This window comes from Lissotriton helveticus, chromosome 7, assembly GCF_964261635.1.
Source record: "Lissotriton helveticus chromosome 7, aLisHel1.1, whole genome shotgun sequence".
NCBI classification, from domain to species: Eukaryota; Metazoa; Chordata; class Amphibia; order Caudata; family Salamandridae; genus Lissotriton; species Lissotriton helveticus.
Genome location: NC_136068.1, coordinates 834324290 through 834345340, shown reverse-complemented (window position 1 = coordinate 834345340; position 21051 = coordinate 834324290). Strand labels below are relative to the sequence as shown.

The 21051-nt window shown below is 47.7% G+C and overlaps 1 protein-coding gene across 1 annotated transcript in view; it reads left to right on the top strand.

Annotated features, from left to right (window-relative positions):
* The window catches only part of ANKHD1 (ankyrin repeat and KH domain containing 1), a 1380661-nt gene that overhangs the window by 1326056 nt on the left and 33554 nt on the right, over nucleotides 1-21051 (top strand). Inside the window, exons 32-33 of the mRNA XM_078653327.1 lie at nucleotides 1908-2083; nucleotides 14113-14277. Of these exons, the coding sequence (XP_078509453.1) occupies nucleotides 1908-2083; nucleotides 14113-14277 (341 nt within the window). The remainder of the gene's footprint in view (nucleotides 1-1907; nucleotides 2084-14112; nucleotides 14278-21051) is intronic.

Here is a 21051-nt window from a genome sequence, read left to right as displayed (position 1 = left end):
GCGCGCCAGCTGTTTCCTCAGAGTGCCGGCAAGTGTCTGCATCACAATAACCTAAGAGTCTTGTGGCAGATGTGGATGTGGAGTGATGATGAGTCTAAGGGGCTGCAGACCAGGGATTGTGCTGGTGGTGTGCTCCTCTCTGAAATGTTTGCACTACCTCAGACTCATTGACTTTACGGAAGGTAAGAGTGCCTCCAAGTTTTCTTTATGCTCCCTAAATAACCTGCTATCATTTTACAGTATGTTTTTTAGGATAGATGGGGAGGCGGCAGCTTACAAAGAGCTGCACAGTGTTCGTCACCTTTACATTTTCTTTCTCATGTCTGCTCTGTGGAGACTTGTTTGCCTCGGGGCAGACTTTGGGCTCACTCCTGCACTTGTGGGCGCCTCAGAGTGCTGCCTGTGGAAAAACAGAGTGTATTGGCCACATGTTGGACGCAGGAGGCACTGGCGTGATTGAAGACAGGCTGCTCATGGGGCAGAGCCCATGGTTCACCACAGTGACATTCCATCTCGGCCACACAGTCTGGAAGATGTTTGAGGGTGACCGGCAGTCCCCGTATCACACCTAGCAGTCCATCACACTGTGCCTGCTGGGCTGGCTTGGCTGTGCTCACTTTTATTTCATCACTCTTGGAATACTTGGCCTGCTAGCTCTGCTCTCAAGGTCCTCTGACTAAAGCTGCAATATCCAAAGTGGTGAAATCTTTTGTGGAATATCATAACTAGTGGACATCACATACTCCTCCCTATTGCGGAACTCTGCAGAATTTGGCTGAGATCTTTGAGTGAAACTCTCCCCAGACTTACAAATCACTTTTGTTGCGACCAGCTTCGCTTCAGAAAACCTCATGATGGGTTAAGTATTGAAATTAATTTTTGACAATTTCTTCTTTTACTTATCACTAAAGCAATGCTTTTCCACTTGTGATTAGATTCTTAAGTGCCTGGTGATTAGTTTTGCTTGAAAAACACATTATCATCTACGCCTAACACATGGAATCGCCCATAGGTTTACCTTGTGTGATGTGAATGCTTTTGAGCCATTGCATGCTTGTTCTTTGAGACTAAAACTACAAAAATATAGTTTTGATTGCTGTTAGATTGGCAGTAAAGACAGTCTAGCTGCAAGCGCTGAATTGAACCCCATCTGTAAGTTCACATCTGTGTTCCAGGACAGTGTTCACATGCAAGTCATCTTTCTTCGCTCACAGCACAAGAGGATCAGGGAAAGTTTTTGACCAAGACATGCATCTATTTCCCAGGAATTCTAGATACAACACACAAGAGAGGCAGTCAGTCATGTGTTGCTTAAGGTCAAAATCTAATGACTCAAGCAAAAATCCTATTACACAAGAACATTTTTCTGTTTTAGGACGAAAGCCCCCATCCACTCTAAGTTGGCTTGCTTCATCATCAGGCCCTTTCCTCACACAAGAATCGAAATTCAGTGGTGTGGGCTATAGCTTCTGGTTCACATCCAAGTAATGCAACAGAAGGAGCACTTTGAGGTGTTTCATATGTAGTGGGTAGTATGCCTTTGAGAGCTAGGTCTGGGTGGAGTCAAACGTAAGTGCAGAGTGCAAAGTGAGTGTGAAACAAAAGTAATTAAAAAATGCCCTCTGGTGAACCAATAATGTTATTAGCGGTTCTCAGGTGGCAGATTAAACTCAAGGGGGGGGTGAGACCGTCAACCCAGTCCAAAATAGGTAACTAGTCATTAGATTTTGACCTCGACCTACAAATGACCAACTGTATGTCTTTCTGAGTTGCAAGATCTCTTTCTTATGTAAAAATTCTACCATAGGATGAAAATCAAACTCAAACAATGGTAGCTCTATTTGATCATAAAAAGGAAGACACAAAACGTTTGAATTGTGATGGCCATATATTTTGTATCATTCTAGAAGGCATGTCAAGTTGGTCCCAGTCTGTAATGGGTGGTCATCCGGGCCTCCAGCAAGTACCGGATCCAGCTACATTTTCTCAACATCAGCCGATGGAACGTGATGATTCTGGTATAATGGCTCCAGCAAACATTTTTCATCAGCCAACTAGCAGCGGTTATGTGGATTTTTCTAAGGTAAGCTTTTAATTTCTGTTTATTGATGAGCAAGTCAAATGAAGCATTTGTTGTGGATTGTGATGCCTTTTTTGTAGATGTTGCTGTCTGATTTGTGTGCTGGTTTTGCCTCTTTCTTAAAAGCTCAAAGGGCTCTTAAAGATAATGCCTTTCCTCTTTGGCACTTTCCACAATTTACCTTAGAACATGAATTAATCCTGTTTAGGTCTCGCATGAGACAGAGCACATGTGTTGTGGCTTGCCCCGATCTGTTGTTTCTAAAAACAAACCAAAATACTCAAAGAAGGGGCTGTAAGCCCACCCATTACTTTACATTGGTTGGCTTCATTTTCAGTCTTATTTTTTTCCTTTCACTGGTGAGCACATCAGTGCCTTTCGGCTTCACTTTGTCTCCTTGTGTTTCTTTTCTTCCATGGAGCATGGACTGAATACTAATTGATTTCTTGATTAGCGTTCTTCCGCGCTGCTTGCTCTCGGATTGTGGTACTTTTTTAATTTAGTTATTTCGCTCTCACGTTCAAGGTAACTTAAAACGTTCCTGCTTTTCAGTATTTTGAAATTTTGTGACTGGACCAATTTCAAAAACATAACTTTTGGCCGCATGTCGCTTTAACGTTGCCCGCACATAAACCCTCAAGTCACCCACACCAGTCACCCTTCCCTCACCTCCCTTCACCTCTGCCCATTCCTGAACCCTTAAGTCACCCTCACCTCACCTTACCTATACCCACCCTTGAACCCTCAGGTCACCCTCCCCATGCCCTGAAGTGGCCTTCCTCCCTTTGCGTCTACTTTCCCTGCTCCCTCAAGACTCCCTCACCATTAAGGTCATATTGTTGCTTGTCTGGTCCGCACCTCCCCCATTGTTGGTTAGCTCATCCACCTCCCAACCCTCATCCTTAGACGCTTGCCCACTCCTGTCCAGCCAGAAAAAGGCACCCAAAAGTCATGCCAGTGGATATCAAGATATTACAAATATGCAAACAGCACTGTGCTCCCTGCACTGTATGGCCTTTTTGGTGCTGCTCTTGTGCAGGACCAACAAGGCGAAGTTCAGCTTTTACGCAACATACACTTTATGTATTTATTTTTTGTAAAGGCAGAGAATAATCCCATACCAATAAAAGAGATCACAGCCCCATAGCACTTTTTTTGTTTACTTTCAATCTTGCTGCTGCAGAAAATAGCTAAAAGAAATTGACTAATCCAATAACTCTCCCATAGGCAAGACCTATTAGCTTGGCCAATGCTAGTTTAGCCATGTTGTGCAGCTGCGTGGATGCTATGACGCAGATAACACTCGCCCATCATTGCACGTTTTCGCTTTACTGTCAGCCTTGAGTTTGCACACAGTATGACAGTGACCAACGAAGACCAAGTAACTAATTGAAATATAGGAACTTTATTTTGAAACCTACTATGCAACAATAGATTATAACACTCACTAGGCAGTCACACATTCAGTAATTTACGCAAAGATTTGAAAAATGAAAAACAATCTCTTTTGCTTAATGCAAAAGATGTGCTGTATTAATAAATAAAATCCAGTGTTTCGTGTGTCATTCCAAAAGAGACTAAATTCAACAAAATATGGTGCTTTTTTATTTTAGTGGACATGGTACACTGCTTCAAAGATGGCAGAGTACACGGTTTGCCAAACACCTGCTTCCCCTGCTCTATTTAGAGTCAAACAAACTGTCACATTTCTGCCAGTGGAACTTCCACTGGTGGAAATCTTTGGCCGACGGCCTAACTGGCACTAGGCTACCTGTCAGAGTACCTCAGACCAAACATTCTGAGGTACTTGCCCTCACTAGTGCTTGACCACATGTGGGGGCCTGCAAGTCTTCGAGTGCTGTTTTGGTAGCTATCATATGTGAAGCCGGACGCAACCCATGTCTTTGTTATGTGTCTCTTCTCAGACAAGTGGGTAGTGACTGTTCAATGTCTTCATAGTCTTCAACCATCATGACCTGCTTCTGGTTAAGTGCCTCTGTTCAGTGAGGTAGATGCAGCATGTCCGCGCAGGTGTCACACAGTGGGCATTTGCAGCCCGTTAAGTACTGGTGCAGGATTAACCTAGCTCTGAAGTTACAGTCCAGTCTAGGCCAGTGCATTACCAACTGCAGTTGCAGCCTAACATGGTCCGGTACATGATGGAGAAGAGTTGAAGTCAAAACCTGGACCAGTGCAGGATGCACTTTGCAGAGCACTCATTTCCTTGTTTATAGAGCACTTGGAATTTAAACAAAATGGGTCTTTTTGGGTTCCATTTTGACACGCTTTCCAGAAAGGGGATGTGATTTCACTGGCTCAAACTTCAGAACCAGTTTTGGATTGTTCTTTCAAGTGCAATTCTCAGGCTGCTGTCCAAAAATAGCCCTAGTGTGAGGTGATGCTTCTCACAGCAGGTAGCACCGGTACGGTCTTCAAGTTGTAGCACCGACAACATGGGCACAATGTAGTTTGAAGTTTCTGTCCAGAATGCCATCAGTCTTCCAGAACATTAATTGGGGACAGACCAAAATCATTGGGTTCCCTCTTGCACACTGTGACTGCAAGGTACACAGTGTGGGCTACAACTCTCCCTCAGGAGAGGAGCGCGAGGTGTTTTCAATCCTCCAATGGAAGACAGAGTGAGGCGCAGAGTGCAAATAATGAAAAATACAAAAAGTGATTTAAATTAACTCATGGGAGACAAAGACCAGTCTTCCACAACATTAATTGAGGAGAGACCGAAATGCTGGCCTTATGTAGAAACAGCCTCATCTTGCAGGATAGAAACTGCTGTCACACCACTCAACTCTACCATCAACCAAACGGCTGCGCTTGGGTGGAACTAACGACCAACCTCTTACTGACATAGTTTTCATGGAATTTTTAAAGATAGCCCTGTCTGCATCCTCTTCACTTCTGGATCTCCACCCTTCGAAGGTCAGGCTTCCAGCTGCAGATTCCTCACCTTTTGACTATTCCCCAAACGTCAAGGGTGGATACAGATTATTTTGCAGTAGCTTTGTACACCAATAGGCGGCACCGCATGGCTCTGCAGTGACGCTCTTCCGCTCTGGAATTGACCTGCGGGCCTATATAAGCATCACTCCAATGTGCAAACGTCAGTTCCTTTCTTTTCACACCACCAGTCGCAGATCCGGCATGCTCTCTCATATTTCAGAGACATTTAACTCAGATATTTTTAAAAGAATTCAGTGTGCAATGGATTGTCACCACAAAAAACTACAGGTTTTAAGCCCTGTAAAGACTGTCACAAACAAATGTCTGAGACAGATCTCCATCAGGTGCTCCTGGGGTCGAGTCACAAATCTAAGGCCTGCAACCACTGCACAGAGATGAATCCACGACCATCTGAGAGCGCACGGTGTAACTCTACATCACCATGTATAAGGAGACATGGAGGTGATAAGACCGGTTAGTTGCAGTCCATTCCAGAGATTCGTTCCTGTTCTAGCTCCAGAAGTTGCTAAAGCAGGTCTTCAGTGGCGTGTGTTCGTCAAGTCTAATAGTGTCATGTAAGTCCAAAAAGAAACACACAAAATCAAAGCAGAACTCGGGCCCCCTCTCATCACTCTCATTCATCTGAGAAAGCACAGGTGTCATCAAGACTCTCGATCTTGCTCCTGGAGTCTGTCAACTTCGTTGCTGATTCCGCAACTGATTCCTGCACAACCCAAGTTTTTGGGGCAGTCCACCGCTCCTAAACAGATTGAAGAGTCCCAAGAGGCCATGCTCCCACTCTTCAGATTTTTTCAAACTCCTTCTGGCATGCCTTTGGGCCACAAGGAACCAAGAGGTCTTACATCTGGAATTCATATGGCGGCTTGACCCTCTGCGCCATTTGGATCCTCCGAGCCCAGCACAATGCCTCTGATTCCTGTCAGCCTCCGGCGCCCCAGTCCACGCTAGTTGGGAGAACATCAACGCCGGTGCTGAATCCATTAACGCCAGACAAGGACATACCTATAATGCTTGCAGATTCTGAGTTGGTTAGGTCTAACTTCGGACAAGGCCATGCCCGACCACTGTTGAGGCACCGATTTCCCCCTCTTGATTTGCCATCTCCACAAGGAAAAACACACCCAGCACTCCCTTTTCGGTACAAACTGAGACATCGACTATGACGTGGGCGATATGTTCACTCAGTTCTATACTGAGGACAATTTGTGTGATAGTTTGCATGAGGACCGTGGCCTAGAGACCCCCTTCCGCCCCCCCCCCCCCTCCCTCCAAATCAGTCCTTTCTCACCATCTGGCCTTGGTTTGCCCTCCCGCAACCCCTTCTCCAGTCAACAAGCAAATAGCGTGGCACCTTCTTCCTTCTCCAGATGACCGGTGTTCCTGTCTCAACACCGTTCCCCCATAAATCTGGTTACCCAAGAGTCCACAAGTCAGTCTAACCCGAACACTTTCCCGACTGCTCTTCCTGATAAAGAATCCAAGCAAGGGGAGACATTTGGAAAGCAAGTTTTTCTTCCATCAGCCAGGCTCTCTGTCCAGTGAATGCCAGCCGTATCCTCCAAGTCCTCCATGGTGTCCCTGAAGATCTCCAACCTCTCTCTCAGATTATCCAGGACAGTCAGGAGGCGGCCGAGTTAACAATTTGTTGTGGCTTGGATACTACCAATTCCATTGGGAGGGCCACTGGCATCAGTGTTGTCATTCGCTGCCACGCTTGGCTGCAATCCACCGTTTTTTCATGTGAAGTCTAGTCATCCTGCATAGACAGTGCTGTTCAATGGGTCTTGGCTGTTTGGAAATAATTCAAACACACCTCTCAAGCGGTCCAAGTAGAGCAGGGTCAGGGCTCATTCTCTAGACCTATCTGCCCCTCCTTATCAACCATACCAGACCTACCACTCCGTTTGTGGCTTTGGCAGAGGTACCCCATACCGTCAGCCACAGCATGGTGCCCAGCAGTATTGCGGTCACTGCCATGGTGCCCACCACCCCAGTGTCCAAAGATTCTTGCTGGGTTGGCAAGCCATAAGATCAGACCGGTTGGTCCTGCAATTTGTTTGGCGGGGCTATGCTCTCACCTTCCTTTCAGCACCTCTGTACCTGCCATCGTCCGCCAAACCGCTCTCGGAGGACCATCTTTCCGTCTTGCGACAGGAAGTGCAAGCCCTTTTGTCCCAGCTATTGAGAGGGTGTCTGTACCAGAAGAGTTTGTGGTTGTTATTCCCAGTATTTTCTGGTGCCCAAGAAGGACAGAGGCCTTTTGCATATTTTATTTCTGTATCTTCTCAACACCTTTCGAAGGAAAAATTCAAGATGCTCAAACTGGTCTAGGTCTTGTCTGCCCTCGTCCCTGGGTCTTGGATGGTAGTGTTGAACCTGTGGTAGTCCTACTTCTATGTACCTGTTCTGCAGACCAATCGGCTCAGCTTACGGTTTGTGGTGGGACAGGAGCATTTTCTGTTTGTTGTGCCCTCCTTTGAATGGACACCACTGACTTGCTGGGCAGAGCAGTGTCATAGATGGTGGCTGTTCGCCATGCCAGGCTCAGAACTTCTGGCTTTTCTGGGGATGTCGAGGCTTCCCTTATGGACATGCCCTTTGATGGCACCAGTCTCTAAGGAGACCTGGCAGACATGGCCCTGGAGCGCTTTAATGACTCACAGGATTCAGTCAAGTCCTTGGGCCTCTCAGTGACCACCCATCTGCTTATTGTCTTTCGTGGCCACAGGATGAGCTTTCAGCTGCACCAGCCACAGAACTGTGGCCCCTTTAGACCTCATGGGTCAAGTAGCCAGAGGTCGAGTCAGTCCACTCCTCCCCCTGCAGCCTCCAAACCTTCCTAGTCCGCCCTTCAGGATCTTGAGCAGCTGGTTGGTGGCAGGATTAGCTATCGCTAGGTTAGTTTGTACAGATGATCCAAAAGGGCTACTCCCTCCCCTTGAAGAGTACCCCTCCCTTCATGTCTCCAGCTTACTTCCAGCTGATGTAGTACCACCTGAACTTGCTTCAGGAGGAATTCTTGATAACAAAAAAAGCGAGCAACCCAATATACCCTTGAGGGTTCGGGCAATGAATATGATACGGTGAAGATACCTTCAAGGGATTTCGTTCGTACTAATTAACAGCACAGAGGCGAGTGATTCTATTTGGTGACCCGTCACAATTTAGGTCAATGGTACAACAATGTAACAATAAAAGCTCAATTAATATAGATAAGTCACAATATGTGTTCAAACTAAAGAAGGAAAAAGTGCGGGTGTATATGAAAAAAGTTTGTATTTAATACACTTTAGAAATTAAAAAGGGTACAGAATAAATAACAATGTTATAAGAAGCATACATCATAGAAATAAATCAAAACACTGCTTTGAAACAATTGTATACGCTTTTCTTCTTTGCTAAGATTGATTTAACAATTAGATAAGATAAAGCGTGTGTCGACGTTTCGGTCTCTATTGGTGAATCGATGAGACCATCTTCAGGACAAATAATAATTTCTGAAGACCCTTCAGTATTGTTTCAGAGGCGACCTTAATCTTGCCGGTTAATTCAATGGGCAACAGGGCTGTGTCACTTTATTCAGTAGGTTCGGTAGGCTGAGTTCCTTACTGCGGGACGTACAGAAAAATTAGGTTCTTGCACAGTCAAAGTGGCACCTCTCTCGGTCACCACAATTCAAATCCACGCAATAAATTTGGATTTGAATTGTGGTGACCGAGAGAGGTGCCGTGGAGTTTGTCGATAGGCTTATTGAGTGGCCGCAAATTCCTTTAAATAATCTGAGGATACGTGTTTCAAATACATACAATCTAAATCACGGATTTCTACCCCCTCTTAAACCAATAGGTGTGGAGTAGACAAAGTGGATCTAAGAGGCCATTTGCCAACACTGTGACTGTGCAAGAACCTCATTTTTCTATACGTCCCGCAGTAAGGATCATTCGAACTCAGCCTAGCGGATCACGAAAGGCGTCTCCATCCAGAGGTAGTGCAAGGTATCTTTCGGAAGTGGGAGAGCCTTGGTTAGATCTGTTCGCCTCGGCAGAGATCGCACAATGTCAGCAGTTTTGCTCGCTGGAGTTTCCAAGTCAGCACTCGCTTGGCGTCGATTTTTTGTCTTGAGTGGAGCTCAGGCCTCCTGTACGCCTTTCCGCCAATACCACTCCTACCCCAGAGTGCTCAGGAAAATCAGGAGCAACCAGGCCCAAGTCATTCTTGTGGCTCTGGACTGGGCACGGAGATTCTGGTATCCAGAGCATCACCCACTGAGCTTCGGTCCTCCTGTCAGGCTGCCCCTTTAGGAGGATGTTCTGTCGCAGCAGCAGGGGAAGGTCCTCTACCCGAACCTGTCAACTCTACGCCTTCTTGCGTGGAGATTGAGTGGTGGCAGTTGACAGCTTTCAACCTTCCTCCCGAAGTCTGTAATGTTATTTTGGCAGCCAGGCGTCTCTACCAAGACCATTTACGACGGCAGATGGCGTAAATTTGTCAAATGTTGTACAGAAAGGTGTATTGATCCTCTTTCTGCCTCCCTCTCTCAAGTCCTTCTCTTTATTTTGACCCTTGCAGTTCTCTGCTCCTTGTCTGCCTTCTTGAGGCTGCCAGCCCAACTCTTTATTTAAATCCCCTATCGCAAATAGATTTATTTTTAGTGGCTTGAACATATGTTCCCACCTGCCCCATTCATAATGCCTCAGTGGGACCTTAATTTGGTTCTCCCCTTTCAAATGTGTGCTATATTCAAACCTCTGCACAACTGACCTCTCCGGCTACTTACCATCAAAACAGCCTTTTTAGTGGCAATTCTTCCAGGAAGGTGAGCAAATTGCAGGCTCGGTCATCCAGGCCTCCTTACCTGACCATCTTCCCTGATAAGTTAGTGCTTTGCACTAAGGCCTTTTTCTTACTGAAAGTGGTAGCACCAACCCCTGTGGGGCAATCTGTAATTTTGCCTACTTTCTATTCTCCTCCGTGCCCCTCTAAGGAGGAGGAGTGACTCCAACGTCTAGACCCAAAAAAAAGCTTTGTCGTCCTACCTTGACCGCCCTAAAGCGTTCGGGTAGTGTGGTGCAGAAAAGCACTTTCTCACAATGGGTCATCCTCTGCATCAAATATATTACGCTCTAACCAAAAGCAGCCTCCTGAAGGCTTAAAGGTTCATTCTACTAGAGCCAAGGCTGCTACCACGGCATTGCAACGTGGAGTTCCAGTCCTGTAGATTTGTCATGCAGCAACATGTGCATCCCTGCACACATTTACACCAAGAACTATTGCCTGGACAGTCAAGCCTGCAGTGACGGCCTTTTTGGCCACTCTGTCCTGCAGGACTATCTGGTCTAAACTTGTCCACAGTACCTCCAGGGATGGTAGTTCTTGGGTACCTATTCAAAGGTTAGGATCCTGCTGCTAGATGTCTCAATCAGATGGACAAGTCATGTGATCTAGCCGCTGATTCCTTACCGACTCATCTATCCTCCCCGCACTGCTGACAGGTTTCTAGCATCAGGACCCTAGTTGCTCAGAAATACACCAGTGTCAGTGCATTTAATGGCTCCTTGCTACTCTCGTGAAAAGTCGTGAAAGGTAAATGACGTCAGCACGCCGAGGTGGTGCCTGTATGTGACGCGTACATAACAATGGTGTGGCCGACTGTCATGCAGAGCCACCTACCAGCATGCAGGGGTTTTGCTCAAAGAAAAATCTTCCGGATCCAGTGTGACGCCTGGGTAATTAAAAGGTAAGGAATCTGCGGATAGATCAAGTCTCTACCGGATCAAACTTTTCCGATGAGACGAGGGAGAGTAGTCATTTAAGGCTTGGCTCTGCGATTGAGCCTGGGCCTTGGCCGCCTCCATGGCTCCCAGAGTTTCTGACAGCAGGAGCGACCCATGCCCAATTTTGCAAATTTTTAGACCATGCACCTTATATTTGGGTCGCCTATTCCTACAGACAGGGCTCCGCTGTTTAGGGAGCAGCCCCTACTGGGTCCCTGTCAGGTCCACCCCCGGGACCAATAGGGCCCCTTGGATAGATCTGGACTGGCGCCGGTCATACCACCTCGACCATCAACTATGCCGGTCCCGATTTTGACGGCGCGTCTCAAATCTCATCTCTGACACACATCCGTAGGGACGCTGCCCAACTTTGGCACCGACTGAAGCCCTGCCCTCCAGACCAGAGCCTAAGCCCTATTCCTATGGGCTGAACGCCTTCCCAAACACTGGCATGGTCTTCCCTCCTATCATGGCTACGAAGGAGTGAAATACTGGCATGGTCTTCCCTCCTACCAGGGCTACGGAGGAGGGAGATTCTTTTGCTATGGTAGTGAGAAGGGAAACCCTAGTCCTGGACCTTAGCCTACCCTCAGTGGAAATCAAGACTAATGTCTTAACATGTGTGCTTCAGCTGGGAGTGACCCGCTGAGAACTGCTTCTCCCATTTAATGAAGCCCTTATAGATTTACTGCTTTGGACCGGGCTCCTGTAAACAGGACAATTTACCGCCGCCATCTTCCTGCCCCAGGGGACCCCAATTTACTCATTCAAAACCCTACCCCAGGGAGCTTGGTGATCCAATCCTCCACTTCCTGTGTACACCTTGGTGCATTACATGCCACCCCACTAGATAGGGAATCCAGGATGCTGCACACCTTGGGCAAGAAAATGTTTTCTTCCACCAGCCTAGCACTGCAGTCTGTGAACACCGCATTACTTTTTGACCGTTACACCCATGCACTGTGGGATTCGGTAACACAGGTGCTGCCCATGGTTACGGAGGAGGCCCGGGCCATACTCTCCCAGCCTATGGAAGACTGGAGAGATGCAGCCAAGCTCGTGATCAGATGGGGGATGTTCACCACAGACTCACCAGGCAGATTAGTTTCTTAGTTGGTGGCCTTACAACGCCATGCCGGGCAGAGAACGACTGGCTTTTCGGTGATATCCAAGCCTCGATTATGGACATGCCCTTTGATCTCTGCTGTCACTTTGGAGACAAAGCGGAGTTGGTGCTGGAGTACTTCAAGGATAGCAGAGCTATGGTCAGGTCCTTGGGCCTTTCCATGGCCCCCGCCAACTCTAGTCTGCCTTAAAAAACCCATAGAAAGAAAATTTGTGATCGAGGGGAAGGTCATCACAAATGGTAATTGCTTCTGCGCACTAGACACAGATGATACTGTTTCCTGAAGTCTCGACACAAGCATTCTCCTATGGTTCCTTGCATCTCTTGGCATTTCAGGGTTTAGACTGGGGGTGGCACAGCACCTCCTGGTCTTCCATTTTACAAGGAACAACTCTTTGGTCATCAGGTTGACTAGATGTTGCAAACATGTAAAAAGACACCCAGTTAGTCTGTGGGCGCTCTACAGTATGCCTTCTGCCACCCCAAAGCCACCACCCCCACAACCCAAAATCTCTTTTCAGCTACATCATTTCAACAGCAGACTCAAGACTATCTCCACCCAGTCAGGTACACGGTTAACCAGCACCAACAGCAGTCCTTTCAGGGCTCCCGAACAGGCAGAGTTACACCAGGGACAAATACAGAGGTAACAACTGAAGGAAACGTAGAGGTGGCTCCAATGGGGGTGCTTCTACCTCCAAACAACGACTTGCTATTGGGCCTCCCCAAACCCCCTGATCACATGACGCCTGTCAGGGGGCACCAATGCATTTTTCCCTCGTTGGGCGGAAGTCACTTCTGATCAGGGCAGGCTCACAGTGGTAGGACACGGTTTTACAGCCTTGAGTTCCACACCACACCCCTCAACATCCTGTCACAACGCCACATCCTCAGCGAAGACCACCTCCAGCAAGACTCCTTGTAAAGGGTGCTTCAGAGCTGTTATCTCCATGTCGAGGCAAATGGTTCTACTCCATGCACTTTCTAATTAAAAAAGAAAAGGGGGGACTGTTCCCTGTGCCCAATCCATGGCTGCACTGCAGAACGTCATCCCGCTGCTCTGACATGACTTCATGCCTGCTTTCATATCCCCATTCACTCGATCTACCACTGGTAACAGTTCCTCCACTTTGTGATATATGGGCAGACCTACCAGTTCAAAGTGAAGACCTTTAAAATCACTGCATCTCCAAGGATGTTTACAAACTGCCTAGCAATTGTTTCTCTGTATCTGCGCAGAAACGCCAGCCATGTATTTTCTTATTTGGATAACTGTCTGAGACCGTGCAGCAGCAAACACTCACTTAGACTGTGTCCATTAAGTGCATCTAGATTTGCTACGCCAAAACAAATAACGTACTCCCTCGAACGCCCCCACCTCCTCCCCACAACCCACAAGGCAAACTAAACATGCGCAAAAGGAATCCAGCATGGTTTTCCTAGGAAACATTCCACTAGCCAAATCTGCAAAGCTACCACCTGATCAACACCACCCATATTAACTAAATATTACTGTGTGGATATTCTGTTCTGTAAAATGTACCAGGAACTGTCACCGGCATGCCATTCAGCACATTCTATGTCCCAGCTTCCTTACATCCTGAATAGGCAAAGCTGCATAGTGGCACTTGGTGTAACTGGAGAGATGATTGGGAAATATTTCCAGATCTCGTGTGGTACCTGGAGGATATTCCTTTGTTGAGCAATCTGCAGGAAGATATAGTATCCATCAGAAATATTACCAAAGGCAAGTAGCTTTTCTTTGTCATCACTTTATGATGTCTTTAGTTAGAATGGCATGGGGATTCCTCATTAGCTTTGCCCAAGACCTCAAATGCATTTCTGTGCCAGTCGTCTAATGGCATTGTTCATAGTATTTGCTTGCAGTGATTATTTAGAATGGTGATGACCAAACCTCATAGGCTGGTCACAGAACGTTTTGCTGAAACTGGCACGTTGCTCCCAAAAACCTTGCTGTGTGAACTTATAGAATACATTTTTTATGTGAAGAATGTATTGCAAATTTCGGAGGAATTCCATATGATAAAGATTAATGTGTTGCGATATGTTAAGGATGCCACCAACTTATATATTTAAGAACATCTAGGTTGGACACCAGTTGTTATATTCTTTCTTGTTCTATTTATTTTCAGGGTCTACCAATTTCCATGTATGCTGGCACTGTGATACCTTCAAATTCTTTATTGACTGATGGTCAAGGTGGCCCATTGTTTAACGGGCTGCATGCTGCAGACCCTGCTTGGAGCCCTGTCATAAAAGTTGTTCCTAATGTGGCAGAATGTACTGATGCACAGCAGGTGACATAGGATTATGTAACCTTTTCTTCAAGCTTGCTTTCTTCCTAAGACTTGCTTTTTTTCCACAGACATGAATTTGTTGAATTGAACTTGCAGCCTGAAATTGTATTAGAATAAAGCATGTTTTCAGTAGATATTTGTTGTTTGCTGGCTTGCATTTAATACTATGTTATTTTTGTTGTGGCTTCGTATTCCTTTTTTTGCCTCTGTGGTTGCATATAGCATTTAGATAGTCAGATAAGTAACCTACATTTTTTCTAGGCATTGAGAATTACAAATCATCATAGCAGAAATGTGTATCCTTGACCTGGAGCTAGGTCAGATTTTCATTTTTTTAAACGGCAAATTATTCTCACTTAGAAGATTAATTGTATGTAAAAGTATTTGAGTATTCTGAAAACCTGGTATGGCTCCAGCTGTTATGGACCTTCATTGGTTAAAACTGTGATGTGTAATAGAAATTGAATTATGTATGCAAATAGTAACTATTTTGCAAAAAATAGCCTCCCACACCGCACATGTAATTTAGAAATAGCTTTTAAAGTACTACATCTTTTCTATTTCTTTCTTTTTGGCAGAGATATGCTCCAAAAATGTGGCTATCCTCCAGCATGAAACCTGACCAACACCAAACGACCTTATTTCCGTTATTAAGTTCTTTGCCTTCTTTTTGCTGTCAAAACTTTTTTGGGAGTGGGGGGGATTTTTCTTCATGTTCTAATCTTTTTGTCCTGACTTGCCAGACTTATTGTATTTAACTGTGACTCTGGAAAATCCACACTCTACAAACATACTTCCAATGGTGAGAGACTCCAACAATTGATCTCTTCGCCACCGTACAAAACGCAAAATGTCAAAACTTCTTATCCAGACATCCCCAATCCAAGGGCAATAGACTATGAATGAACTGTTCAAGGATATTTGCCTGTGATTTTCTGCCTCTTCCACTTATCCCATATGTGGTCAGGAAATTCAAACATCATTAACAATGATACTCATAACTCCAACATGGGCACGACTGTGAGAAGTTGGCCTGATATATGATGCTCACTAGTTCTAGTGATCACCCTGTATCAGTCCAAACAACCCTTATGGTGATTGGTTGTAAGTCAACCTTATAGACCAGCTATCCTAATGGTAGCATGGACAAAGCAGTCTTAGGCTAAACTCTTTTGGCATGTGAAGCCAGCTGTTTTACCACAATATAACCCCTTGAATACCAAGTGAAAGGACACCACACAGGTTGTTATGAAAATAAACAGTATATTTATTAATAACACCTCTGAACTCTTTATGAGGTCAGAGGGCTAAGCACATGACAATCTCTTACGAAAAATACTACAAGTCGCACAAAATTACAATGGTGCCCTAGGGGCACGACAAACCATATACTAAGTAAGTGGAATGTGAGAGTCGATAATCGGAATGGAGCTGTCCAGAGGCTGTAGGATCGATGGGACCACGCTATACTAACTTCAGGTAAGTAATAGGAGGCCCACTGGACGCGTGTGCAGAGTGTGAACTCACACGCGAGATGCGTAACAACGTCTGTGGACAGTACAGTTCAAGTTAAAGGTGAGTACGGACAATCCTGACTAGGTAGGACTAAAATGACTGTGGAACTGGAGACTAGGACAGTTAAACTACCCTTGAGCACCGAAATGCTCTTGTTACCTCACCCACGGGCCGCGGGTGCATAGGTGTCAAAGTGCGTTGGGTTCGCGCGTTGAAGTCAATGGAGCCTGAAAGAAAAGATGCTGCAGGCGACCAGGAGGAAGATGTCCGGTGCAATCCAACGGTGGATTGTTGAAGAAGGAGACCTGAAAGCAGAGGGGACAATGTTCAGTCACTAGCCAGTGACTGGAGTGGAACCAGGAAGGAACCAGATGTCGTCGTCGCGATCAGGTGAAGAGTGGACGCTTGACTCTGCAGCCACGTGGACCAGGAGGTGTCTTCGACGACCAGGATGGAGGCACGAGCTGTCCCACGCAGGCTCTCGCTGTCGGCGGTGTCGGATCCGGGATTGGACTCAACAGGCCTTGGCTAAGGCAACCCACGCGTTGAGTGAAGAAAGCGTCTGGTGCGGACTAGGAGAGTCCGAGGTGCCCCTCTTTTGAAAGGGAGCAAGGGCCAGTCTGGAGCAACCAGACCAGCAGTGAAGATTCAAAGGTTCGTCGTCTAGGAGGCCACTAGCCAGCCTGCAAGTGACCAGACAACGCGTCGAACAGCAACAAAGCAGAAGGGCCCCACGCAGATCTCGTGGTTGCTGGGGGGCTGATCTGCGGTGCAGGGGCTGCTCGGGGTTGGGGCTTCTCAGTCCCCAAAGCACTTGGTCGAGTTTACCTCGGGAGTCGTGCTGGAAGCGAAGTGCAGGTTCGTTCAAGATGGCCGGTCCCACGTGTCTCGTCGCACCCACGGGTCTCAGCTTTGCTGCAGATGTGGGTAGAGGTCGGAGAGGTCTGGGAATCCGGGTCTCGTCGGGCTCTGAAGTCTGGATCCTCGAGGGAAGACGACAAAGTGAAGCCGCTGGACGCTTGATGGTGCCTGCAGTTGCAGGGTGGACACTCCTTGTCCACAAGGGAGATTCTTCAGTCTTCTGTGGAGCAGAACGTCGAAGGCCAGAGTTTCTTCGTGTTGAATAGTTCAGGATAATCTAATTTGGAATGGGACCAGCTCCTACCTTTATTCTCCTAAAGGGGCTGCACTACTGACTAGGTCCCTCCCCTGGGTGGGACCAGGAAGGGGGGTGGTTACACCCCCTATCCTTTGTCCGGTTTCCCGCCAGAGCTGGGGCAGGGATGCCCCAGCAACTGGTTTGAACCGGTGTATGCACAGGGCACCTTGTGTGCCCCAGGCATGTCTCATTCCTTTCAGGCCTCCCTACCTCAATACACAAAATCCTGTCTGGGGGTGGTGCTAGCACCTCCCAAGGCAGGAAACCCTTTGTCCAAGCCATCCTCGCTGGAAGGACTCCCAGCAGCAGAAGGTCAGACTTGTGTCTGTGGTGGCAGCATCCATTTTGTGATGCTGAGGCTCGAGTTAACTTAAACCGGGGTTCACAGTTACATTCATGTCGTGTACCTCTAGAAGGGTGAAATGCTACCCCCGTCGCCAGAATTGGTGAGGGGGTAGTATTCCTAATCGTATGACACCCTACTCGACATGTTTTGATAATGTTATACCAGAGTTGGCATTTAACCGCGAGGTTGATAATGCACTTAAGAGTATATGGTATAGCGTTATCATGGAACAGCTATTAGGACTTGGTTCCGCAAGCTGCAAACGGGCTCAGCTCATGCCAGAGCACCATCTCACATAATTCCAAGCACTCTGCCTTCAGGATTGATAAGGCCTTCCATAGGATTGACTGATAGGAATATATGTGTCCATTTTAGGGTTAGATATAGGTATACTATATCTACAGCAAAGGGTGTTTACACCACCTTGCCCCAGCTGTCATGCAGCCAGTTGTGTCAGTTTTAGATGGCCAGCCAGGGGTGGCATAATACATGCTTCAGCCCCTGGTAGGCCCTGGGTACACCTATGCCCTGGGTACAGGGACTGATAAGGTGGCCCAGTACCAATTGGTTATGTACCTAGGGTACATGGAGTCCATTTTACAGAGAGCAGGAAGCCTGGGGTCCTGAATAGCAGGATCCCAGGCCAACTAAGTCAAAAACCAGCAAAACACCAGGCAAAAAGTTGGGGGTAACCATAGTCAGATATCCACCTTCCTACGACAACCATGGTACACAACCCTGTTGAGCTCTCCCTAGTACATCACAAGAAGCTTCCCAACATTCCAGAACATCTCACACACACTGGGGGCAGAGTCAGACACCGCAATGTACAACAACTCAATCTTGCAATCTGACTCCAGGGGTCATATAATTTGGATATCTACACTTACCTTAAGAATGTGTGAACATTCTCGAAGACGCCAGAAAACCAACAAGAACTTTTTATGCAGCAAAATAGAAACATTTGTATACTATTGTGCAGCATACAGCATAAACCCAAAACAACTAGTATGTTAAATTATTACATCTACTGAGGTCACATTTAGCATACGCATCTATAAAACTGCATTTATTAGCAATTGCTGCATACCTGCAAAATAGGAAACATCAATCTTTCGATTTCCAGTCATAAAGAAGTTTATGGAAGGACTTAAGAGTTATTCCACCACTCACACCCTCATACCATTATGGAACCTTAACATTGTTCTAACAAGATTAATGTCCGCACCAATTGAACCTATGCATAAAAGCGAAATACAATTTCTAACATGGAAAAGCGTTCCTTGTTGCAATAACATTGCTACGCAGAGTTAGCAAAATACATGCACTCACTATAGAAGAGCCTTACTTCCAAGTGTTCCAGGACAATTTTAGACTATGCATAAACCCAAAGTTTATGCCAAAAGTTGTATCACCTTTCACTTAAATCCAACATTAGACACCATTTATCTTTCCTAACCCAGAAACTGTTGCAGAGAGAGTATTACATATATCTGAAAGAAACATGTAGTGATAGATTCCTTACCTTAGAATTGCCCCCAGGCATCAGACTGGATCCGGAAAGTTTTTGTTAGCAGTACCCCTGCGTGCCAGAAGGTGACGTTGTGCGGCTCCGTGTCCGTCGTTTGCACCGTGGTCGCCGAGATGACGTCACGCCAGCTACTTAGACGCCGCCCTCGCGCGCTGACATCAATTCTTTCTTTTTCCGCACCAGCAAGTGCAGATCCGGAGAGAGCGGTACCCTCAGTCACTATTTGACTGAGTTTTTTTGAGGCTTTAGGTCTCTATTTTTCGAGTCGATCGACTCCTGGTGCAGTAGGGATGCCCGGCTTCAAGTCCTGCGGGGGCTGTGACGGACCCGCACCGCGTGTGTCTTTACGGCTTGGGGCACGACCACGACCCCAGGTCGTGCCGCGACTGCCGGGCCATGGTGCCGAAGACTTTTCGGGGAGCGGTCCCGAAAGTTGCTTGAAGTACGGCAGTCGGCTCTGCGCCGCTCAAGGTCCCGGTCCCATGGGAGTTCGAGGAACCGGTCGCGGAGCCGCCACCATCGTTCATCTGGTTCGAAGTCTTCGCACTCTGGGTCAGGTAAGACGAAGCATTCCAAGAAGTCGAAGCGCCATCGCTCTCAGACTTCCACTCGCCGGTGACACGGCAGAGGGTGCAGGTGGTGCCTCCCCCGCGGCTCCGGCAGAGCCTACACAGTCGCCGCCGGCCTAGCCGCCCTTCCCAGGTCCGTTGAAGACTCCGGACCAGCTGCAGGAATTTCTGTCAGCCATAGCTCGCCTCTTTTGGCCGTCATGCCCCGCCAGTGCGCCTTCCGGCCCCTCGGGCCTGACTGCGGGGGGGTCCTAGCTCTTTACTGCCGGCGGCTCCGACTTTGCTCTCGGTTCCTGCCCTGGTGCTGCAGGACCCCCATGGATCCGGGCTCGGATCCCGATTGACGCCGATTGACCTTGTGACACCACCGATGTGGATCCCACCGGCACCATCTTCGACGTCACCCGGGCCACCGGACGTCGACGATGTGGACAAGGCGCCAGACCGGCATCGCTCGATGCCGATTCTGACACCGATGGGGAATTTTTATTCCTACATCCCTCCTCCTTATTTTCGGCCTATCCATCATCCTTCGGAGGAAGGGGAGGACTGGGAGGGGTCTGAGGACCTTCTCACAGCACAATGTGAGTTTGACCCGGACTGAGCAAAGGAGTTGGGGGACGCCAGTGGTCTTGATACCTCTCCTGACCTTGGCATGCTGACTCCTCCTACCGTGGCTACGGAGGAGGGTTCAAGTTATGCAGTGGTGTTGCATAGGGCGGCCGAGGCCCTCCACCTCAAGCTCCCTACAGTGGCCGTCAGGACTAACCTCCTGACAGAAGTGCTCCAGCCGGCAGCTACCTCTGCGGAGCCACTGCTGCATTTTAATGATGCACTTTCGGACGTTCTTTTGTGCACCTGGTCCTGGCCCAACACAGGGGCTCCTGTGGATAGGAACGTGGCCCGACGCCATCGCCCGGCCTCGGGTGCTCCCCTTTTCCTTTCCCAACACCCCACCCCTGAGAGCTTGGTTTTTCTAGCCTCTGCGTCCCCAAGCACATTCCCAACCACACCTCCAGACAGGGAATCCAAGAAAATGGAGCATTTGGGTAAGAAGATTTTTTTCTTCCGCCAGTTCAGGTCTGTGGTCTGTGAACACTGCATGCCTCTTAGACAGTTATTCCCACACTGTGTGGGATACGGTGGCGCGCATGCTGCCTCAATTTCCGGGTGAGGCCTGGACAGTGCTCTCTTAAGCTATTGCTGAAAGGAGGGATGCAGCCAAGTTCACCATTCGTTGTGACCTTGACACCACGGACTCTCTGGGCAGGGCGATTTCCTCGACAGTGATGCTCTGTCGCCATGCCTGACTGAGGACGACTGGTTTTTCTGGGGATGTCCAGAACACGCTGATGGACATGCCCTTTGATGGCATTCGCCCTTTCGGCAGCAAAGCAGATAGTGCATTGGAGCACCTTAAGGACTTGCGGGCTACGGCCAAGTCCTGGGGCCTTTCCGCCACGTGCCCTCTGCCTTCTGCTTTTCGCTCCTTTCGTGGCCACGAAATGGGCGCCCTGATAAGTTCACTTCAGAGCCACAGGCCTGTGCAGCAAGTCTCAACACGGCTGAGGACGTGGGACCCGCAGGGTCAGGGAGCCAGCGGGCAGTCAGTCCATCTCCACCACCTCTGCCTTCAAACCTTCCTAGTCCAGTA